This window comes from Lissotriton vulgaris, chromosome 10 (assembly GCF_964263255.1).
Source record: "Lissotriton vulgaris chromosome 10, aLisVul1.2, whole genome shotgun sequence".
NCBI lineage: Eukaryota > Metazoa > Chordata > Amphibia > Caudata > Salamandridae > Lissotriton > Lissotriton vulgaris.
In genome coordinates this window covers 12,855,087-12,880,272 of record NC_141698.1, presented here as the reverse complement: position 1 = coordinate 12,880,272, position 25,186 = coordinate 12,855,087, and the positions used below count along the sequence as shown (strand labels likewise).

Here is a 25,186-nt window from a genome sequence, read left to right as displayed (position 1 = left end):
TCTTAGACTGCCTAAAAGGGCGCCTTCTAAGGCGGCCCTCCAGCAGTTACACTGGCTCCCTGTGAGGAGAAGAGTGGAATACAAAGCCCTCTGTACCTGTCATCGCATCTTGAATGGCAGGGCACCCGACCTTCTGACTAAATTGATCGAAGTGTACCAACCAACACGTACGCTTAGATCCACAGGGGGCGGCCTACTGAGGATCCCGAGAATCAAGAAAGCCCGCATGGGAGGTAGGTCCTTTAGATGCCTAGCGGCAACTAATTGGAATAAACTGCCAGCGGACTTGCGCCTGGAACCGGAGGAGGCTAGGTTCCGAGCGAAACTTAAAACATTCCTCTACTCTAAATAATTGTCCGCTCAGTTTTGTGTCCCCTGCTTGCTGCCTCTCCCACTTTCAGCGCGTGGACACGCCGGTGTGCGTAACGCAGCGCTCTACAAATGTCCCAATAATAATAATAGGGAGGACAGAGGGCGGGGTTACACAGTTGGTGGCCTCGCCCAGGTGACGGTTTGGGGTTCTGGAAGTAAGAAGGTCCACGCCAAGGAGGACGGGTCTAACACCCCCCACTAGTGCCCGGTTGCTACCAGGGCAGCTTCAGGCTGCTTTAAACAGATAAAGAGGGAAACATCATTACCTGGCCTAGGCACGTAGCATATGAGACATAAAAATGTAAAGTAGCACCAACAAGATGAGCAACCGCAGGTGTAGGCAGCAGGGCTGTAGGCATCTGCCCAGTGTGTGTGAGTGTGTGTGGGGGGGGTTACGGGGGTACATGAAGTGGCAGTGGAAGCACGCAGTATTTTGTTTTATTCAAAAAGAGTCATATATTGTTACTATGGGTGAACGAGTAATCGATGCTTTAGATCCCGAGGGGACGGAGTCTAGGGCCCGGGTCAGAAGCATAGTAGGTACACGGATACTGCTATAGTCTTATTATTATTATTATTTAGATTTTTCAACACATCACGAGCAACATTATGAATAAAGATGCTGGGAACAGACAGGGGTTTTTCAAAGAGAGTGATTGTGAGAACCGGGTGTTTCTATCACCTCTCTTTGCTCCCTTACAGTGAATGTTTTCCCGCACTTTTGGGATCAGCCTCCACATATGACTTAGAAGACCTAGAAGAGTACGGATCCAGAAGACCTGCTCTTTTCTGGGGGTCCATCAACCGAATTACGGGAGGGCCAACAGTGGTGCTGATCGCGACAGTCCTGATGAAGACTGGGGTGACCTTTTAGGCATGAATTTAGCGGTCGAAACATGTTGACTTCAGCAGTGGTAGGAGGGAAGTCTTGAGGAACTTCTCTTTCTCAAGAAGATATTTCCCATCCTTTTCTTACTTTTAGTCCTGGTAGGGGTACCAAGCTATGTTTAATAAAGCAATTCTCTCAGTTGGCACCCTAGATCAGTTTTAATCACTTCCTCGTACTGCACTTTTTTGTCGCACTATCAGTTTCAGCCACAGGGTGTTTTTGCACAGCTTTTTGCCTCATTCTGTGTTGCATGTTGTATGTGTTGAAATTATTTGGTTGTACGTCTCGTAGTGTGGAATTTATTATTTTTTCCCCTTCCTCAATGCTCCGCCCAGGATGTGGCTACACCAGGGCGTTTTGCAGCAGGCCCGATGATGAAGCATGTCACATACTTCGGTATGTGAGTGAGGGAAGTTTCTCCAAACAGAGAAATTTGTCTGAGTTTTGTTTGTCGTGTACTCTACACACCCCTTTTGTGTGCACATCTGCCCAGCGGCGTCTGCACCACCTAGAGGTCGCGGATCTACTTGCAAACTGTGTGCAGTGCTGCTGGTTTCACTGCACGCGCTGGTTTACATTGTGGGCCAGGTGTATGATCCTCAGTGTTCGCAATTTGCATTGTTTTGCGACTTGCAAATTGCGTGTCACAAACACTGATGTATCACAGTGTCTGAGACATTGTTTGCAATTCCCAAATGGGTCGCAAATGACCTTCCTCATTAATATTCATAAAGCACGTTGCATTATGCGACCCATTGGAAATGGCCAACACTCATCAGGATGGTGGCCTGCTGCGGTCATCAGACCACCATGTCTGTGAGTGCTTTTTCAATACAGCAGTTTTTTTTTAATGCAGCCTGTTTTTCCTAAAGGATAACAGGATGCATTTCAAAAATAGAAACTACATTTTTCATTTTCATTTTTTAAGAGCCGGCAGTGGCCCGTGGGATCACTCTTAAAAAACATTTTTACTGCCAATCACAAAGTGGAAGGGGTCCCTGGGGACTCATTCCCATTTGCAACTGGCTTACCACAAGTTTGAAATAGGTGGTAAATGCGATTGTTTTACGACTGCATTTGCGGTTGCAAAACAATCTTACATCCCCCTGTGACTCACTATTACGAAGGGACGCCCTAGACACGGCCCTTCTTAATAGTGACTCACAAAACCTATTTTGCGACTCGGTAACAGGTTAATGACTCGCAAAATAGGTTTAGTGCATCCTTTTTAGTGGTCGTAAATGGTCCGATTTCCCATTTGCGACTACTAACAACGGTCGCACATCCGGCATTTTAAGCTTGTAATGAATGTTCAAAAAGCGCTGCGGCCTGCTCCTCACTCTGATATTCTGATGGTAATGTTAGGTGAGTAAAGTATCCAGCCCCTGAATATTCTAAGGGACGCATTTACAAACCCCCCCTGCACCTATTTGATGTTTCTGTGTTTTTTTTTCATTTTCAAGCAAATTGTAATTGTTGCTTCTCTTCAAATGTATTAGTAGAAGACACAGCAAACGCTTGTGCGGAGCATTCCATAATTAAGATTGTGCCTATGCTACATGTGTGCCATTGAGAGCTGAAAAGGGCGTGGCCTTGTTGGGCTGGGGGATGTCCTAATGCAAATGAGGGACTCTTTGCCCTTTGCACACGCTGTATTATAGATCAGGGCCGGCCTTAGGCATGTGCAAGCTGTGCACCTGCACAGGGCCACCAAACCCCAGGGGCCACCACATCAATTTATATCCTTAATATAATAATCCTCTGAGGATGAATACATATTTGTGTGGCGGCCCCTGGCAGGGATTTGGTGGCCTTTGGCTCTGTTCCACTTCCAAACAACCTGACCCCCCCTCTTCACTGGCCTCCGCGCTCCGCCCCGCCCAGACCCCCTCTTCCGGGGCCCCCTACCTACGCTTCCTGCCCAGGGCCACCATGAACCTAGAGCCGCCCCTGTATAGATGCCGGCACAAAGGTAAAGAAACTCTGGTGCGCTGACTGTGTTCCACACAGAGGTAGTGAACTCTTTGGGCACTCCTTGAAGGGGGCAAAGGGTGTCCCAGGGACCTCTCTGGCTGGTATTGCCCCTACAGGTGGCTGCAGTCACAAACTACATTAGCCTGCAGAAAGCTCCGCCTCCTTTAAAATGGAGGCCGGGTGTCCACCTATTTGTGGAAGGTGGACAAGCAGCTTCAAACAGCCAGTTCATCTTTCACTAATGGCTTGCGCTTGCACTCGCGTTGGCGCCTGCACACGTGCCCGCGCCAGTGTCCACTCACCTTCACCGAGTAAGCCAGAGAGATGGTGACAGCCAGGGGAAGGCCCTCGGGCACGGCCACCACCAGCACAGTGACGCCGATGATGAAGAACTTGACAAAGTACTGCACGTAGACAGGGGTACACTTCGCCAGCCAGACATGCCCCTCCAAGACGAAGGTCTCGATCACAAAGTACAGCACCAGGATGATCACCGTGATGGCCGACATAACCAGACCTGTAGCCACAAGGACAGAGTGAGTGAACAAACTAGGAAAGAGTCGCGTAAAAAGCGCAGAACAAGGAGTAGTGAGAAGTGCAGACAGAACAGAGCACAAGGAACAAACAGTCAAGCCTATACTACAAATGCAGAGTCTGCCACAAGTCTTACCCAGGAGACACATTTTGCCAATCTCTTTATTGCTCTTTCTGTACCTATTGGTCAATAAAGTCACACAATGGGCCAATGCACCTGATGCGGAGGTCCATATAGAAACTGCAACTCACCGGTTAAAATCCTGGTTAACAGCCCCATGCTCACCCTTCTGAGGAAGGTAAAATAAGTCTCAAAATAAGTGAAAAGAAACCACCTACTGTGTAGGTGTTGATCAGCTTGTGAGGAGTATCATAGCCGTATTTATTTCAATAGTTGCTCCAAAAAGCAGGAGTTATAAGTCTTATCCTGACGAGATTGGTTGTTCATCCCTCCCTGCCACTCATGACGAAACTCCAGGGTGCTGTATATAAAGGCGAGAGAAGCCCCCTCAGCAAAGTGCAGGCTGAAGTACATCCATTCTTGCAGTGCTTAGAGCTAGTCTTCCTCTTATGAAGCGCTACAGAAAACCATCTCCCTCCTCCATGAATGGTCTTTAGATAGCTCAATTTGAGAATGCACCCGGCTCAGAAATCTGAGTGTAACCTGATTATCACATATTAAAATTGTGGCAGTGCTGATGTGGGCTCTCATGTTTAGAGTGTGGTATAATAAGTCAGCACAGTGGGCCCCATTCACAGAACTAACTTAAGACAAAATCCTAAACTTACTATCATTTTGGTATTCAAAGAAAGTACTTACTCATTTCGGTATTCACAGAAGTTAGGAATCCTAACTTTAAAACTCCTAAATGCCTTCTGTGAATACCAAAAGTCTTAAAGTTTGGATTTTTCTCAGTTTAGAAGTAGTAAAGTTAAGAGTCCTAACTTTACTACTCCTACACTGAGAAAAATCCAAACGTTAAGCCTTTCGGTATTCACAGAAGGCATTTAGGAGTCCTAAAGTTAGGACTCCTAACTTCTGTGAATACCGAAACGAATAAGTGCCTTCTGTGAATACCAAAATGATAGTAAGTTTAGGATTTTGTCTTAAGTTAGTTCTGTGAATCGGGCCTAGTGAGTAGCTGTAGTTGCAAGGTGCATTTTGTCTGAATGAAAATACATTTTGTGTGGCTGTGTCTTTCGCCCTAAGTAACACTCATCGCAATGGACCCGGTGTGGTGTAATGCACCTAGATATTGCCTCTCTCTGTCCTGAGCATTGAACCTCTGCTGAGACCTGTGCCAGGTCTAATTGCGAGCATGTGCTGTGGGTTTCTACTGCATGCACAAATCTATGGGACAAAAAGTCCCATAGATCGGCGAGGGAGGCCCCATGACCTTAGCGACACCCTCTTAGACTACTTCGACTGCAAGATCACCAACATCGACAACAATTTCAACCTTCAACCTTTAACCCCCCCACCCTCAACCCTAGATCAAGAGGCCTCCGGATGGATGAGGAATGGATGGAGATATGATGACGCGCCACCACGAACCCTCCTGACAGAGCAGCTCACAAAATAGTCCTCAGTAAATACCACCAGCACATTAAAGGACCCTAGAAAACAGCCCTCACCACCCGCATCGACTACGCGGCCAACCACACAAAGGAAATCTTCAAAATAGTCAAATATTTCTCCAATTTGTGAGCCACCAAGAGCACCATCCACCCCTCCCAAGCGCGATAACGTCTACACCCCAAGGATCTATCACTCTTGTATGAAGTCTACCACTCTCTCCTTCAAACAAATGTAGTCACTGGCAATGTGCTGCTTCCCTCCACCACACACATGTTACTCGTGCAAGAACACTCGCTCTCTTCCTCAAAGACATATTACTCTGTTATGTTATTTTATGATATGTTATATTGTTTTGCATAGCGCACTAATCACCCAAGGGGGTATTGAGGCGCTCTCACGCCCATGCTCCACCCACCCGCTCTCCACTCTACACAGGAATCAGAGTGCCATGCTCCACTAGATAGGACACAAGGGCAGACATCTTGGGTTGGTTAGTAACCGGATACTGACAAAAGGGCAGACATCTTGGGTTGGTCAGTAACCGGATACTGACACAAGGGCAGACATCTTGAGTTGGTTAGTAACTGGATACTGACACAAGTGCAGACATCTTGGGTTGGTCAGTAACCGGATACTGACACAAGGGCAGACATCTTGGGTTGGTCAGTACCCGAATACTGACACAAGGGCAGACATCTTGGGTTGGTCAGTAACTGGATATTGACACATGGGCAGACATCTTGGGTTGGTCAGTAACTGAATACTGACACAAGGGCAGACATCTTGGGTTGGTCAGTACCCGGATATTGACACAAGGGCAGACATCATGGGTTGGTCAGTGACCGGATACTGACACAAGGTCAGACATCTTGGGTTGGTCAGTAACCGAATACTGACACAAGGGCAGACATCTTGGGTTGGTCAGTAACCGGATATTGACATAAGGGCAGACATCTTGGGTTGGTCAGTTCTGATTGTAGTGAGTGGGCCCCGCCTCCCCTTACCTGCTTTGCCGATCTGCACAGCCAGCTTGGTCAGCTTCCCCTGCAGCACAGACTTCTCCTTTTTGGGGACGCTTGCCTTCTTTCGCTCGCGCTCCTCCAGCTCGCCCCCCTCCGCGCTCTTGAGGGGCTGCATCTCCATGGCGACGGCGCCATCTTGCTTTTTAGCTGCAAAATTAGGAAAAAGAAAGCAGGGAGAATATAATCAATTAAAATGAGCCATAAAACACCTTCTACACAAAAGAAGCGGGAAAGGTGGGCCACGTGACATAAATGAAGCACACCCATTGGAGGATCAGCCCATGCTCTTCCCCCTGGTTGGAAAATGCCCAAAACAGAGCCCGGCCTGGGGCTTAAGAGGCCACATGAGGCAAGCTGTTGACCCAAACAGACCCTCAGGTACACAGACCGTCACAAGTTAACTTCTGCGGGTCAGACTTTGACTGGCGTGTGACTGACTGTGCCCCGGCCCCTCATCTCTCACAGAGGCACGGCCTCTCAGCATTACCCACCCAAAAGACATGAAATTATCCCTGCCAAGAATTAAAGTTAGCACAGAAACATCGAGCTGTGCAGGTCATTGCAACTTCATTTTTTTGTACCTGTGTATGTCAACTTCTGCTGGGGGTGACGTATCTACCTTTAGGAAAGAACGGCCAGCTGGAAGGGCATCCCTTGGTTTCTGATCCATTATTCTTTTTTTCCCATCAAAGTATTTGCACATATTCTGGTTTAATTTTCCCGCCAGAGCTTCATCGCACTTCCTCACACCCCCTGGTGGCAGGTAGATCTCTCACTGTCGTTTGTAAGAATTGATAAAAGTCAGACAGGCCCCTGTTCAGGCTCCTAAAACGAGTGCGGAAAGGCCCCATGATTCTTGTCGGGAGAGTAGAGTACATACATGACTGTGGCACGTGTGCTGTGCGAACGCAAGGCGAGCCTGCAGTACCACGGGTAGACCTGAAGATGGCGCAGTTGGCCTTTATTTCATAGCCAGGCCTCTGCCCTGAGCCCACAGCAGGACAGGCGCGGTTTACCCTTCAGCACATCTCGTGTCGGTTCACTTTAAAGCTGCGCTGTCTTCCATTTCCCCATCCCACTCTACCCCCAACACATGCACAACACAAACATGATAAACATATGTAAAACCGAGATCTCCCGACCTGGGCCCTGCGCGCTGTACCCCTCTTTCCACTCTCACAGGGCACCGTGAGGCTCCTGGCGGTTGTGTACCCCACTAGAGTCAGGACGCCCCCTACATATACCATTGGTCTAATGCTTCCTCTTCCACTATCCTTCACATACTTCAAGATGTTCACAGGTTTCAGCTCTGTTTAGAGTTTGACAGTGGCGGTCTTCTTCAGGGATTGGATTGTATTATTTCCATTGTCTTTCAGCCCCTTTAAGAGCTCCCTCAACCAGACCTTCTGGGGCTGCAGAGACCCTCCAGAGCATCAACTGTTCCCTCAAAGTGGAGGCTGCTGGTCTTTGAGCTCCCTCAAGCGGCTCTTCGAGGGCTGCAGAAACCCTCCAGAGCCTCAACTGTTCCCTCAAAGTGGAGGCTGCGAGTCTCACACTCCCTCAAGCTGCCCTACCGGGGTTGTAGAGACCCCACAGATCACAAACTGTTCCCTCAAAGTGGAGGATGCCGGGTTTTCAAGCTCTCTCAACCTACTCTTCTGGGGCTGCAGAGACCCTCCAGAGCACCAACTGTTCCCTCAAAGTGGAGGCTGCAGGTCTCAAGATCCCTCAACCGTCTCTTCCGGGGCTACAGAGAGAGACCCTCCAGAGCAGCAACTGTTCCCTCAAAGTGGAGGCTGCCCTGTCTTTGAGCTCCCTCAACCAGCCCTTCCAGGGCTGCAGAGACCCTCCAGATCACCAACTGTTCCCTCAAAGTGGAGGCTGCCAGGTGTTTGAGATCCCACAATTGGCTCCTCCATGGGTGTATAGACCCTCCAGGGCAGCAACTGTTCGTTCCACGTGGAGGCTGCAGGTCTCAAGATCCCTCAACCGTCTCTTCCGGGGTTGCAGAGACCCTCTAGATCAGCAACTGTTCCTTCAAAGTGGAGGTTGCCGGGTCTTTGAGCTCCCTCAACTGGCTCTTCCAGGGCTGCAGAGACCCTCCAGATCACCAACTGTTCCCTCAAAGTGGACGCTGCTGGTCTTTGAGCTCCCTCAAGCGGCCCTTCCGGGGCTACAGAGACCCTTCAGCGCAGCAACTGTTCCCTCAAAGTGGAGGCTGCTGGTCTTTGAGCTCCCTCAAGTGGCTCTTCCGGGGCTACAGAGACCCTTCAGCGCAGCAACTGTTCCCTCAAAGTGGAGGCTGCTGGTCTTTGAGCTCCCTCAAGCGGCCCTTCCGGGGCTACAGAGACCCTTCAGCGCAGCAACTGTTCCCTCAAAGTGGAGGCTGCTGGTCTTTGAGCTCCCTCAATCGGCTTTCCCAGGCTGCAGAGACCCTACAGATCACAAACTGTTCCCTCAAAGTGGAGGCTGATGGGTCTTTGAGCTCCCTCAACCGGATTTTCCAGGGTTGCAAAGACCCTCCAGATCAGCAACTGTTCCTTCAAAGTGGAGGCTGCCGGGTCTTTGAGCACCCTCAACTGGCTCTTCCAGGGCTGCAGAGACCCTCCAGATCACCAACTGTTCCCTCAAAGTGGAGGCTGCTGGTCTTTGAGCTCCCTCAAGCGGCCCTTCCGGGGCTACAGAGACCCTTCAGCGCAGCAACTGTTCCCTCAAAGTGGAGGCTGCTGGTCTTTGAGCTCCCTCAACCGGCTTTCCCAGGGCTGCAGAGACCCTACAGATCACAAACTGTTCCCTCAAAGTGGAGGCTGATGGGTCTTGAGCTCCCTCAACCGGCTCTTCCAGGGTTGCAGAGACCCTCCAGATCAGCAACTGTTTCCTCAAAGTGGAGGCTGCAGGTCTCAAGATCCCTCAAGCGGCTCTTCCAGTTCTGCAGAGACCCCCCAGATTAGCAACTGTTCCCTCAAAGTGGAGACTGCTGGGTCTTCAAGTTCCCTCAACTGGCTCTTTCAGGGCTAAATAGACCCTCCAGATCAGCAACTGTTCCTTCAAAGTGGAGGCTGTGCGGCTGCCCTCGGCCCCCGCAGGGGACCACCTCAGAGGGCGACCCCCCCTAGTTCCATTTGGGGCGCTTCCCCACCCCCACTCTCTACTGCGGGACTCCAGGAGGATTCCCCTTACAGGGTGCGCCAGACACGCCATGTCCTGCGCGCCGGGGGATGGGAAGGGTAGTTAGGCCTTCGGGCTGTTGTGGGCCTGAACAACCGGGGGCTTGTCTTGCTCCGCTCTGCCCTAAAAGGGGCGTGAGTAATAAGGGACCAATGTGTCACGTGATCCAATAAGGGGATCAACCCTATAAGAGCAGCGCTGATTGGGTTCTCCACAGTGCTTGACTCATCAGGCGGCTGGGGCAGCATAGGCTGGTACAGCTGCCTGTCCTTGGATCACCCGTAAGATAACCCACCATATTTGCATACTTTTTTATGGAATAAACCTGCAGCAATATTTTCTCCAAACAAAAAGTTGTGTTGTGTATTTATTCATGCATGCCTATTCTGCTGTGGTGTGGGTGGGGTCTTGCGCCTATAATGGAACTATGGGTCTCAAGCCTCCGCAACCGGCTCTTCCAGAGCTGCAGAGACACTTCGGATCAGTAACTGTTCCCTCAAAGTGGAGTTTGAGCTCCCTCGATCTGCAGCCTAGCGCCTTGAGGACCCTCCACCTCGGACTCGAGGCTGCTGCCGCCTCTTCCTCATCCTGCTACAACATCTGTCCTGCGAGGAGCGTGCGCCGCCGCCTCTGAAGCGCCCAGAGGGAAGGGCAGTGCTAGATTGGCTGAAAGGAGCCCTCGCGGCGCTGGGCTTTTGTTTGGACCTCAAACCCTAAGAGCTATGGATTGTTCCTTCATTTGGCACAAAAGGGGGGCTTTAAGACGCTATAAATAAAGAACATTGAACAAGACAAGATACCCGCACTTTATCCATCTCAAAGACCTCCTTCAGAGCAGCAGCGCGAGGATTAAGAGGCAAAATGGCCACTTCGTCTACCCTGGACTGTAGCCTCGACCAACCCCCCCCCCCCCCCCCCCCTCCCCCTGTCCCCCCTGCTTATTCTGTGCTTCTGGTGAATTGAGGGCAATTGAGCATTCTCCTCCTCAAGGAGGAGTCTATTTGTTTATGTATGTATGCGGTTTTATATAGCGCCAACATTACCCAAAGGTATTATAGAGCTTTACAAGAACTAGACCAGTGCACAAGAACCACAAATAACAGCCGGCAGAAATATTATCAATCAATTTGCACACAGGCGCGAGGCTCTCCGAATTATTCTAAAATATCGAGGCAGAGGTCTCAGCCTCGCGACAAGAGGCAGTGCGGAGCCTCCGACCAGCACTCTTCGGAGGGACAGGAGACATTACTCGCAAGGTCTCGCGAACAGAAGAGCACTGAGTTCAGATCTATTGATTGCCGGGGAGGGGCTGGTGCACAGGGCGCGGGTAATGAATCCTTTACATTTGTCCCCCTCCGTGAGAATGGTTGACCATACTCACTCCTTTCTAAGGGTTGGGTTTCCTGAAGCAGACCTCCGCATTTCGTGATGGTCCACTCTCCGCACACTTCTTGAGGTCTCCTCCAGGTGTGGGTGTGAGGCGCCGTGTGAGTGGTGCAGTCCGTTGCGTAAACAGCCGCGTCTCCAATGGGAGGCCAACGGATAATTGACAGTACATCGGAAATTAGAATTGATTACCAGCGATTATTCGTCGCGATTTAACTTTAGTTTCAAAGAACTTTGTGAATTCTTCCTAGTTTGCAGTTGGATCTTAACATGTAATGGGAATGTATGTGTGTGAGAGGGGGGGGTTGCCACCAGCTTTGGCCTGTTCAAAGAGTTCTTTGGGGCAGTTTGGGGCAGAGTCAATGAGAGATCAAAAATGAATCCCGTTGGCGTTGACGATGCTCCCCTCATAGTGATCTTGAGTCCTGCGGCAGGCGAGGTCAGCGGTGGATGGGAATTGTCTCCATTTATTTTCCATCTCAGGGATTTCCTTTCCTAGTAAATATCCCTATTGTACCAGGAAGCTGAAGGGTTTGGCCATTCCTGCTTGCTCTTGACCAACGAGCAGATCCGAGAGGCGTCAAAATAGAGGGAGGTTGGGTTGTTGATTGGATTCTGTGCTCTGAACCCTAAACTACTGAGGTCTTTTCTTTTAGTGTTACAAAACCATGGTAGATCCTTTTTAGCTTCTCCGCTGGTGGTGGAATGTGACAATGGCCTGGAGAAGGGATAACACAATGGTCGCACCTTCGAGAGGTACGGGTCCCTGTACTGAGAGCAGGTCTTGCTTAGATAATATGAAGTCTAGTGTGGAGCCCCTGGTGTGGGCAGACCTCAGCTCAGCCTGTGTCGGCTTGCATCATTTCTGGTCAGGGATAAGGAAGCATCCTCTGTGGTGCCCCAGTGAAGCTAAAGCTTCCATCACTGTAGATAGAGCGGTCTGTCAAGAGCGCCAAGCATTCTACAATACCAGCTGCAGTACCACCCGGAGGGTCATAGACGGGCTTTAGTCTCAGACGGCGAGGATGCTGTGGGTAAAGGTCAAGTGTCGGCCACAGAAGAGAGCAATGGGTCTTATCCGTGCAATGTAGGGAGTTCCTAATAGCAACCGCACTGCCTTCCCAATCCCGCCTCACGGTCGCATCTAGTGATGCAGCTGGAGTCCCTTGTACTGTGGGAGATGTCGTTGAAGCAGGTCAGTGTAAGGGGCTGTGGATAAAGATTTGTCTCAGCAGTTTCCAGCTTCTGACCTCACTGCGCCCCTACAGTTATGCGGCGCGCATCTTAGAGCTGAAGTGATGATTCTGGGGAAAGGGGTGTCCAGGGCTTTGTTCGCAGTAGGAATAATGTTCCTGTAAGCCGCTAGCTTCACGGAGGAGGTCAGATGCTGTTTCTCAGTGGTGAGATAGTTGGTATTATGTTCTGATTGTGTGGATTGAGCCTGTCTGTCTCCTAGGAGATTCTGAACAGGAGAAGCAGCTTCCAACTCCCTGGTCAGCAAACCTTGTCTGAGGTCGCTGGGACCTTATATGGTCTGCTAGTGGTTGGTACATGTCTACACTGATTGGTGGTTGTATCTGGTGTTTCTATTGGATTAGGGTTATTGTCCTCATTGGTTAGGTATTTGAGTGTTCTGATTGGTTTCTGGGTCTGTGATTCAATCAATGTAGGGTTGGGGCTAGGGTTAGGATTTCTATTGGAAGTAGGGACTAGGGTTTCCTGTGTTATTGGTTGTTGGGACTAGGGTGGGACTAGGGCTAGGGTTAGACCTTTAATTGGAAGTAGCGATTAGGGCGTTTGGTGTGATTGGTTGCTGGACTGGTTGTGGGACTAAGAGAAGGGTCAGGCTTTCTATTGGAAGTAGGGACAAGGGCTTCCTGTGCCATTGGTTGCTTGGACTTGGGTTGGGCCTACTGGTAGGGCTAGGGCCTAGATTGGACATAGAGATCAGGGTTTTTGAACTGATTGGATGGTTAAACTAGGGTTAAGATTGGCTGTTAGGTCCTGGTCTCCTATTGGTTCTAGATTTTAGGGCTAGTGTTGTGATTGGATAGTGTTAGGGCTAGGGTTCCCTTTGGCTGAAGGTGTCACCTGATTACTAGGGCTATAAAAGGCAAGGGTTAGGGCGTCTCAGCCCGGCGTCAATGATAAGGGCGGAGAGGACAAGGGCAATGCCTGTTTGAGCTTGTTAAAGGCGGAGAGGACAAGGCCAGTTGCCTGTTTGAGCTTGTTAAGAGCGGAGAGGACAAGGGCAGTTGCCTTTTTGAGCCTGTTCGAGACTGACCATGACCAGGGTCAAGAATGCTGCCCAATAGACATACCTCCTTTATGAATCTATACACTTTCAATGTACTTATGGATCTATATATTTATCACTTTCTTCTGATTTAGCATTTCCAATGCACTTCCCTATTCCTCAGCCTACACTTCCCTCAATATATCTTCTAGCCCAACCTTCTGACTCATCTCAAACTTCTTTCTACTACTCTTTCCAATGCACTACCCAATCTCTCATCCAAAACATCTCTCAATACATCCTCTACATCCACTCTCTCATTTATCCCACACCCCATACCACTACTGTGATCCCCAAAATAACCCTTTCTAGACTCTCTCTTACTCTACCCCTCCTTGCATCATCTGACACCTCTTTTACTATACCGATCCCCCAAAACAAACCTTTCTAAACTCTTCCCTCTTTTCTACCCCTCCCCAACCCTTCTCAATCCAAATAACTGACTAACGTATCCACCACTAAAATTACTTTCATGGTTCACCATACTAATTAAACACTAACCTTGCTGGGTTCCAGAGTAGCGTGCTACTTATGCTTATAAACCCCATCAGGGGTAGCAAGCGCTATATAAATACAAACCTCATTGTCCCTTCACTATCCCTCCACCTACCCTTCTCTACCCAAATAACGGAATAACATATCCACCACTCAAATTACTTCATATTTTTTACTATACTAATTTTCAACACTAATCCTTTATGGGTTCCGGAGTGGCGTGCTACTCACCAGAAAAGTGCTTCAACGCCCATCAGGGGTAAGAAGTGCTTTATGAATGCAAACCTTTCTTCCCCTTTTATCCCTCCGCTATCCTTCTCACTCCAAGTAACTAATATCCACCACTGAAATTACTTCATATTTCACCATATTAATTCACCACTAATCCTTTATGGGCTTCGTGAACAGCGTGCGTCAACACCCCTTCAGGGGTAACAAGCGCTATATAAATACAAACCTTTGTCCTCCTCTATCCTTCTGCTATCGTTCCAAATCCAAATGACTGACTAACCTATCCACCACTTAAAATGTACTTGCATGTTTCACTATACTAATTCAACACTAATCCTCTATGGGTCCCGGAGTAGCGGGCTACTCGCCGAAAAAGCGCTTCGACGCCTCGTCAGGGGTAGTAAGAGCTATATAAATGCAATTACAATACAATTACGATTATACGACGCTCCAGCAACTGACGTAACTATGTAACAATGTTCTGAAACAATGTCCTACCTCATGTAAAGCGCTCTGATACCTCTCGGTCTAGCCAGCGCTATATAAAACTTTTAAAATAAAATAAATAAATAAAATATCAGTGTGGGGGGGGGGGAGAGGTAGTAAAGATTTCAAGTATTGGGTGCAACATCTCACTCTGCGCATTCTTTGCCCTTGTTGGTCGCTTTTGAATTTGTGCTGCACCCTCAAATCATATTTATCAGTGTCTTCACCTGCAATGAATTCTATGTCCCCCCTGGAAAGGGAGAATAAACGCCCTGTGAATCTAGTGTCTAGGAACCATTGCTTTGAGATCAGAGAGCTAAGGGCCAAATGTAAAAAGTAAAAAACTAGGTTCTTCTTCCAGAGGATGGCGGGGTGCTGCTCTCTGACACACTGGTGTCTTCAACCAGACTTTCTGAGATGCCTTTCTTTTTGAACGTTTTTCTTTTTTGCCTTCATGCCAGGCAGGGGCTGGGCATGAATGTCCAAGGCTTCTGGCAGCAAACATGTGGATTCTGTGTGTTACCAGGGCACCACCTGGTGGACGCAGTGTGTGTCTGCAGACTGCCTGTGGTCTCTGCAAGGCCTCAGCGGGTCTGGGGCTCAAAATTCCACGGAGTCGACAATTCTCGCTCCGGTGCCTACTCGACTCATGGGGTCACACTCTGCGACTCTGGGCAATAGCTTGCTTAATCTCCACTACGGCCCCTCGCGGCGGGATGCCTGGCTTTCACCTTGTGGATACCCGGCCGGGGTATCTCACAGGGGAATACCAGGACGGGTTCCCTAAGCAAGCGCCTTGAGACCCCTGGGTTGAAGTGTTGCGCTATATAAATCGAAACACATTTACATTTACATTTCCGGACTGTGATGTCATCTGCAGCTATGATGGAGGAGCAAGTGGATTGGCTGAATGACTGCATGACCCACCTGCCTCATTACAATAATGTAGCAATTAAAACCCAAGGAAAGCTAACAAACAATCTTTCTCAAAACCTTCAGACAGCAAAGAGACCAACAGATTGTATGATTTTATGAACAAATACCAACATCAGGTAGGCCCGGGCTTCAACCTTTTCAACATGCAAGGTGCGGCCATTTTGAATCTTTCTCCCATTTCCTGTTGGCAAATGATTGAATATGGAGACACCCCACAGGAAGGAGATCAAACAGGTATTGCAAAGGTGTCTTCCTGTTGAGTGCTGGCCTGGCTGTGGCACTCAAGCTGGTGAACCGATGCCCAGACACAGCTTTAAATGCAGCCGGAGCCCGCCCCGCCCCACCGGCTGGTTTCTTGGCACTTTACCTTTGATCTGATTATTCTCCACTGCCCCTTCCTGCTGCTTTCCTACAACGAAAGAGGGAGCACAAACACAAGACATGAACAACAGACAGAACGAGAGAACGCACAGAACATATGCAGACATGTGAGGGGCGAGGGCGGCCATGCCTCCGGGGTGGACACGGTGACACAGGAGGGGTGGAAGGCAGCAGGGAGAGATGGAAGCAGGCATGGCGGTCACAGCACTACTACAGGGCCACAGCAGCGTAGGGTGACAGGGGGCGGTCTCTGCTGATGTCAAGCCCATGGAACCCCCCAAGAGGTGGGGCAGAGTCAGGCGCGTGCTTGCATTGCATGTCACCTGGGCCACCCTGCCATGTGTCTCCTCTGGTGCAGTCCCCTGGTGTCTCACAAATGCCAGACTGTCGAAAAATGTTCTGCATTCCTTTTTGTCCAGTTACTGTCTGTAGAGCAGGACAGACACCCCTGACACAGCTCGTGGGAATCCCAGACTGTATTCATTTGTTTATTCAAATTTAAGGCTGTGTTCTGAGTTATGTGTGCCCCTTCTCTCTAAAAGGTCTCACAATTCGTTTCTCTTTGAGGTTTCAAACTTATAGCACACATTTGTTTTTGCTGTGCGCTTATCTGAGTATTTTATTTGCTAACCCAATCTAAGGTAGTTGACATTTTGTGTCCCTTTTCCTAACCGTCCCACAATAGACCTGAGACCCGAGAGCAGAGGACGGCCCGGGACCAGGGTTCGATTCCCGGCGCGGCAGGTTTCTGGACCAGGGTCAGCGGACTCGATAATTCTCTCGCCTCGGTGCCCACTCTGATCAGCGATCACACTCGGCAACTCTGGGCATTAGCTTGCCTCATCTTCACTAACGGCCCCACCAGACCGCCGGGGATGCCTGGTCTCACCCTGGAGATACCCATTAAGGGACCATCTCTCAGGGAAGCCAGGAAGGGTTTCGCAGCGGTCGAAGTGCCTTGGGACCCTACGGGTAAGTAGTGCGCTATATAAATGCCTATACATTTACATTTACAATGTACATTTCTTCCCCTTGCTCTTTCCATTTTTTCAGACATGGACATCTGGTATTTTTGACCTCAGCAGTGGTTGCAGCTTGAAGTTGAGACCACTGCTCCGCCTGACGTCAGCACTGCACCCCTGATGTTAGTTGTCTGCTGTCCTGTGGGGCTCTATGGGGCCAAGGACTGGCCACTGAAGCCCACTTGCCCCATTCAACGTCCCTTCTGTATCTTTGTCTATGGAAGGACATGAGACAGAGGAAGCCATTGTCAGGAAGAATTACAGGAGACCTGTTACAACTGGTCATCTATGAATTTTGTGGACCCCTAGGCAATTTGAAAAATTGGAATGGGGGTAAGGAGTCAGTCCTAAAGATCTGAGGACTTTCCTTCAACAACTTGCAGCGAAATTTTGGAATTTGTTAAAAAAAAACATCTCCTCGAGATCTGGAACAGCCAAACCTCCCTCAAGAAGGCAAGACTTTGCCGCTTCGGATGTACCGTGGATATTTTTACAGCTGAGCCGATCAGGTGGGACATTTGAGGCTAAGCAAGGGGAGTCATTCAGATCATCTGACCTCATGAAGACCAGAGCAGATAAAGATTTTCTTCTTCCAAAAAGCATTTTAAATTTGAGGTTAGCACCATTTTTAGTGGAAGCAACCACCAACTTACATGCGGCGACCCAGCTGCATTCACGCATGGACCAGCCAGAAGGGTGGCCCACGTCCCAGCCAGCAGCCGGAAGCAGAATTAATCCTTTTTCACGTTTGTGCATTTCCTACAGTATAGCATTGAGCTCTTTTTCAGTGCTGTCCCAAGAGGTTTTTTATGTTCTTGATACCTTTTGATCCCTACATCGGATTATCTGCATATTTTAGGCATTTTATAGATTAAATATTCGACTTTCTAAGTAAATTGGTATGGATCTTTCAAGGTATTTACAATCAACAATACAGCTCTCTTGCTAGTTCCTGCACTCACACATGTCCTCTGGGCAAAGCCTGGATGGTTGCGGCATGATGCCAAGGGTGCACTGCGACTCCTGCCAGACACCAATTCTCTTTAGTTGGTCAGATGTTTCTGTTGTCGCGGGAGGTCATGTCCGGCTCACTGTGGCCTCCCTCTCCTCCCTGTGCTCTAACATTCAGAGTCTTTGACTGATGGAGGTTAAGAATCTGCTTTACAAATAAATGCATGTGAGTCAAGACTGCTGGTGGCAACTCCTTCAAAGTACTCATGATAAAGACCATTCCTGATTGTTCCCGCGCCTCAATGCGCCTTTCCTCGGCCGCTCTGTGCTGCCTTCGATGTGAAAGACAATGTGAATTACTTCACCTATCCTGCTGATGTCATCAGTCACAGAACAACTCGCGCGCAATGGCACAAGGTTGTCGGTTTGTATAGTGCCCTGCATTTTGTTTACATTTACAATGACCTAGAGCGCTGACACCTGTGAATTTATACCAATCAGTGTCGCTTCAGTCAAAAGGAGTGGACACTTTAAAAAAAAATAATAATTAGGCAAGGAATGCCAACTCTCAACCTGTAAACATTTATACGTATCTGTTTCCGTCAATCAATATTGATTTTTGACTAAAACTACAACCTAGTAGGGTTGCTCAAAGCCTCATCGTTAAAAGATTTCTATAATTGTCTCTAAAACAGCCCCTTAAAAGAAAGATGCTTATTTTGAATGTTTCTTCTCAACACTATTTCTAGAAATTGATTTATATAAGAAATAGATCATGTCTGTCGTATTTATACAGTGTGCTGTAGGATGTGAAAATTGAAGAGAAAACGGCTGCCAGGGACAGAGGAAGACTTTAATCCAACTTTCTTTGTTTCTCAGGGCCGGGCGTTTGATTGACCAGTAGTTAAGGCAGCTGGCCTATCAGCGGCTCAGGAGCCTCTGATAGGCTAACGAGGCAGTGCTGTAGTCTTTCCTGGCCTATGTCTGTCTCTCCTGCCAGCCCTAGTGACCTATCAGAATGTCGAGCAATGCCCCGATGCTCCTATTGGCCAGCAGGCCGCGGAGGCGGTTCCCTTAGAGTCTTGTTTTGGAGTTTCCGGAAGTCCCACGTCATGTCCTGACTTTAAGGAGACCTGTCTTGGAAAAGGACACACTGCAGCGAGGTTTCTTTGCTCCCAGATCCTGGAGCACAGCTGGAGGTCAGGCGGGGACATACCGTAGGTGAAGCTGGAGTTTATGAATGCGTTAGCAGCAGTGATGGGGTGGGCGGTGCCGGCGGCTCGGGCAGCTAGGAAAAGATGGAGAGAAGGGGGCAGCATGGGTCATTGGTGCAGAAGGGAGGACCAAGAGGAGGGGAAAGGTCAAAGCACCCAAGGACGAGAAGCAAAGGGGGAGATGAAAGTACGGGCGAGTGGAGAAAACAGAAGGATAGAAGAGAAAAAGAAAAAATAACAATGGTTAAAATAAATTGTGGGATGGTCAGTCAGTGCATCATGACGCAAACAGGAGCAGGCAACAATACAGAATTCAGGACCCAGGGAGGGGAGTTTTCTGGAGGTGCTGCAATCATGGCCCCCACACCGATAGTTTCCATAATCTCACCGTTCTCTAACTTGCACCCCAATATAGACACCCTCTTGAGAAAGCTTCGGCTGCGAATCCCAACAGGTCTGAGGCAGTGGAAACACTGGAGATAACTCCGGGCCCCCCAGGCGGATACGTTAGAGCTGTCAGCTAGATATATCACAGCCCCAAACAGATATATCAGAGCCCTCGGATCAATGTATCAGAACCCTCAGGTTGCAATATAAGAGCTCTTGGATCGATATATATCATAGCCATCGGATTGATATATCAGAGCAGTCAGATACCTATATCAGAGCCCTCAGATAGATATATCAGAGTCATCGGATACGTATATCAGAGTCCTCAGATAGATATATCAGAGCCCTTGGATCGATATATCAGTGCCCTCGAATCAATATATCAGAGTCATCGGATACGTATATTGGAGCCCTCAGGTAGATTTATCAGAGCCCTGAGATAGATATATCAGAGCCCTCGGATCAATATATCAGAACCCTCGGATCAATATATCAGAACCCTCAGGTTGCAATATAAGAGCTCTTGGATCGATATATCAGAGTCCTTGGATCGATATATCAGAGCCCTCGGATCAATATATCAGAGTCATCGGATACGTATATCAGAGCCCTCAGATAGATATCTCAGAGTCATCAGATACATATATCAGAGCCCTCAGATAGATATATCAGAGCCCTCGGATCAAGATATCAGAACCCTCGGATCAATATATCAGAGTCATCGGATACGTATATCAGAGCCCTCAGATAGATATATCAGAGTCATCAGATACATATATCAGAGCCCTCAGATAGATATATCAGAGCCCTCGGATCAATATATCAGAACCCTCAGATCAATATATCAGAACCCTCAGGTTGCAATATAAGAGCTATTGGATCGATATATCAGAGCCCTCGGATCAAGATATCAGAACCCTCGGATCAATATATCAGAGTCATCGGATACGTATATCAGAGCCCTCAGATAGATATATCAGAGCTCTTGGATCGATATATCCGAGCCCTCGGATCAATATATCAGAATCATCGGATACGTATATTGGAGCCCTCAGGTAGATATATCCGAGCCCTGAGATAGATATATCAGAGCCATTGGATCAAGATATCAGAACCCTCGGATCAATATATCAGAGTCATCGGATACGTATATCAGAGCCCTCAGATAGATATATCAGAGCTCTTGGATCGATATATCAGAGCCCTCGGATCAATATATCAGATCCCTCAGATAGATACATTAGAGCCCTTGAATCGATATATCAGAGCCCTCGGATCAATATATCAGAGTCATCGGATACCTATATTGGAGCCCTCAGGTAGATATATCAGAGCCCTGAGATAGATATATCAGAGCCCTCGGATCAATATATCAGAGTCATCAGATACGTATATCAGGGCCCTCAGATAGATGTATCAGAGACCTCGGCACGATATATCAGAACCCTCGGATCGATATATCAGAGTCATCAGATACGTATATCAGGGCCCTCAGATAGATGTATCAGAGACCTCGGCACGATATATCAGAGCCCTCGGAACGATATATCAGAGCCCTCAGCTCAATATATCAGAACCTTCAGGTAGATATATCAGAGCCCTCGGATCGATATATCAGAACGCTCAGGTAGATATTTCAGAGCCCTTGGATCAATATATCAAAGCCAACGGATCGATATATCAGATACATATATCAGAGCCCTCAGATAGATGTATATGAGTCCTCAGATAGATGTATCAAAGCCCTTGGATCGATATATCAGAGCCCTCAGATCGATATATCAGAACCCTCAGGAAGATATATCAGAGCCCTCAGATCGATATATCAGAACCCTCAGGTAGAGCTATCAGAGCCCTTGGATCGATATATCAAAGCCATCGGATTGATATAACAGATACATATATCAGAGCCCTCAAATAGATATATCAGAGCCCTCGGATCAATATATCAGAACCCTCAGGTAGATAAATCAGAGCCCTTGGATCGATATATCAAAGCCATCGGATCGATATAACAGATACATATATCAGAGCCCTCAGATAGATATATCAGAGCCCTTGGATCAATATATCAGAGTCCTCGGATAAGTATATCAGAGCCCTCAGATAGATATATCTGAACCCTCAGGTACATATATCAGAGTCCTCTGTTCATTATATCAGATCCCATTGGATCGATATATCAGAGCCCTCAGATAGATATGTCAGAGTTTGTAGATAAATATGTGTGAGTCCAAGGTGAGATGTATCAGAGCCCTGCATCGATATAACAGAGCCAAAGGTATACATAGCTCCTCTCTGAGGCGGATATATCAGAGCTCTCACATAGATATATCAGAGCCCAGGGTTAATGTATCAGAGCCCTCATGCAGATATAACAGAGCCCTTAGATATATCTGAGTCCTTGGATAGATATATTGGAGCCCTCGGATAGATATATCGGAGCCCTCGGATAGATATATCGGAGCCCTCGGATAGATATATCGGAGCCCTCGGATAGATATATCAGAGCCCTCGGATAGATATATCAGAGCCCTCGGATAGATATATCAGAGCCCTTAGATATATCATAGTCCTCTGCTAGATATGTCAGCATTCCCTGAGGCACCTACTAGAGACCTGGATAGATATATCAGAGCCCAAGGGAGACATATCAAAGCTCTGAGATAGATAAATATACCAGAGACCATGGATAGCTATGTTAGAGCCCTTCAGTAGATATATCAGAGTCTCCTGATACATATATCAGAGCCCTCGGATCAATATATCAGAACCCTCAGGTAGATATATCAAAGCCCTCAGATCGATATTTCAGAGCCCTTGGATCGATATTTCAGAGCCCTTGGATCGATATATCAGAGTCCTTGGATCGATATATCAGAGTCATCTGATACGTATATCAGAGCCCTCAGGTAGATATATCAGAGCCCTGAGATAGATATATTAGAGCTCTCGGATCCATATATCAGAGTCATCGGATACGTATATCAGAGCCCTCAGGTAGATATATCAGAGCCCTGAGATAGATATATTAGAGCTCTCGGATCCATATATCAGAGTCATCGGATACGTCTATCAGAGCCCTCAGATAGATCTATCGGAGCCCTTGGAACGATATATCAGAGCCCTGGGATCGATATATCAGAACCCTCAGGTAGATATATAGGAGACCTCAGATCGATACATCAAAGCCATTGGATCGATATATCAGATAGATATATCAGAGCCCTCAGATAGATATATCAGAGCCCTCAGATCAATATATCAGAGTCTTCGGATAAGTATATCAGAGCCCTCAGATAGATATATCAGAGCCCTTGGATCGATATATCAGAGCCCTCAGATCGATATATCTGAACCCTCAGGTACATATATCAGAGCCCTCTGTTCAATATATCAGAGCCCTTGGATCGATATATCAGAGCCCTCAGATAGATATGTCAGAGTTTGTAGATAAATATGTGTGAGTCCAAGGTTAGATGTATCAGAGCCCTGCATCGATATAACAGAGCCAAAGGTATACATAGCTCCTCTCTGAGGCGGAGATATCAGAGGTCTCAGATAGATATATCAGAGCCCAGGGTTGATGTATCAGAGCCCTCATGCAGATATAACAGAGCCCTTAGATATTTCAGAGTCCTTGGATAGATATATCGGAGCCCTCGGATAGATATATCACAGCTCTCAGATAGATATATCAGAGCCCTCAGATAGATATATCAGAGCCCAGGGCACATGTATCAGAGCCATTGGATCGATATATCAAAGCCATTGAATCAATATATCGGATATATATATCAGAGCCTTTGGATCAATATATCAGAGTCTTCGGATAAGTATATCAGAGCCCTCAGATAGATATATGAGAGCCCAGGGTTGATGTATCAGAGCCCTCATGCAGATATAACAGAGCCCTTAGATATATCGGAGTCCTTCGATAGATATGTCGGAGCCCTCGGATAGATATATCAGAGCCCTGGATAGATATATCAGAGCCCTCAGATAGATTTATCAGAGTCTTCAGATAGATGTATTGGAGCCCTTGGAACGATATATCAGAGCCCTCGGATCAATATATCAGAGTCATCGGATACGTATATCAGAGCCCTCAGATAGATATATCAGAGCTCTTGGATCGATATATCAGAGCCCTCGGATCAATATATCAGAATCATCGGATACGTATATTGGAGCCCTCAGGTAGATATATCAGAGCCCTGAGATAGATATATCAGAGCCATTGGATCAAGATATCAGAACCCTCGGATCAATATATCAGAGTCATCGGATACGTATATCAGAGCCCTCAGATAGATATATCAGAGCTCTTGGATCGATATATCAGAGCCCTCGGATCAATATATCAGATCCCTCAGATAGATACATTAGAGCCCTTGAATCGATATATCAGAGCCCTCGGATCAATATATCAGAGTCATCGGATACCTATATTGGAGCCCTCAGGTAGATATATCAGAGCCCTGAGATAGATATATCAGAGCCCTCGGATCAATATATCAGAGTCATCAGATACGTATATCAGGGCCCTCAGATAGATGTATCAGAGTCCTCGGCACGATATATCAGAACCCTCGGATCGATATATCAGAGTCATCAGATACGTATATCAGGGCCCTCAGATAGATCTATCAGAGACCTCGGCACGATATATCAGAGCCCTCGGAACGATATATCAGAGCCCTCAGCTCAATATATCAGAACCTTCAGGTAGATATATCAGAGCCCTCGGATCGATATATCAGAACGCTCAGGTAGATATTTCAGAGCCCTTGGATCAATATATCAAAGCCAACGGATCGATATATCAGATACATATATCAGAGCCCTCAGATAGATGTATATGAGTCCTCAGATAGATGTATCAAAGCCCTTGGATCGATATATCAGAGCCCTCAGATCGATATATCAGAACCCTCAGGAAGATATATCAGAGCCCTCAGATCGATATATCAGAACCCTCAGGTAGAGCTATCAGAGCCCTTGGATCGATATATCAAAGCCATCGGATTGATATAACAGATACATATATCAGAGCCCTCAAATAGATATATCAGAGCCCTCGGATCAATATATCAGAACCCTCAGGTAGATAAATCAGAGCCCTTGGATCGATATATCAAAGCCATCGGATCGATATAACAGATACATATATCAGAGCCCTCAGATAGATATATCAGAGCCCTTGGATCAATATATCAGAGTCCTCGGATAAGTATATCAGAGCCCTCAGATAGATATATCTGAACCCTCAGGTACATATATCAGAGTCCTCTGTTCATTATATCAGATCCCATTGGATCGATATATCAGAGCCCTCAGATAGATATGTCAGAGTTTGTAGATAAATATGTGTGAGTCCAAGGTGAGATGTATCAGAGCCCTGCATCGATATAACAGAGCCAAAGGTATACATAGCTCCTCTCTGAGGCGGATATATCAGAGCTCTCACATAGATATATCAGAGCCCAGGGTTAATGTATCAGAGCCCTCATGCAGATATAACAGAGCCCTTAGATATATTTGAGTCCTTGGATAGATATATTGGAGCCCTCGGATAGATATATTGGAGCCCTCGGATAGATATATCGGAGCCCTCGGATAGATATATCGGAGCCCTCGGATAGATATATCGGAGCCCTCGGATAGATATATCAGAGCCCTCGGATAGATATATCAGAGCCCTCGGATAGATATATCAGAGCCCTTAGATATATCATAGTCCTCTGCTAGATATGTCAGCATTCCCTGAGGCACCTACTAGAGACCTGGATAGATATATCAGAGCCCAAGGGAGACATATCAAAGCTCTGAGATAGATAAATATACCAGAGACCATGGA

General features: G+C 47.5%; 1 protein-coding gene across 7 annotated transcripts in view; it reads right to left on the bottom strand.

Moving 5' to 3' along the window:
* ATP2B3 (ATPase plasma membrane Ca2+ transporting 3) overlaps positions 1–25,186 on the bottom strand; it is a 348,827-nt gene that overhangs the window by 143,495 nt on the left and 180,146 nt on the right. For 2 of the 7 annotated variants that reach the window (XM_086940208.1, XM_086940205.1), the window contains exons 7-9: positions 18,939–19,010; positions 6,353–6,517; positions 3,538–3,752 (exon numbers count right to left, since the gene is read on the bottom strand). In XM_086940208.1, coding sequence (XP_086796334.1) covers positions 3,538–3,752; positions 6,353–6,517; positions 18,939–19,010 — 452 coding nt within the window. Of the gene's footprint in view, positions 1–3,537; positions 3,753–6,352; positions 6,518–15,735; positions 15,778–18,938; positions 19,011–25,186 lie in introns of all 7 variants that reach the window. The other 5 variants (XM_086940209.1, XM_086940206.1, XM_086940207.1 and 2 more) reach the window with 3 other exon arrangements.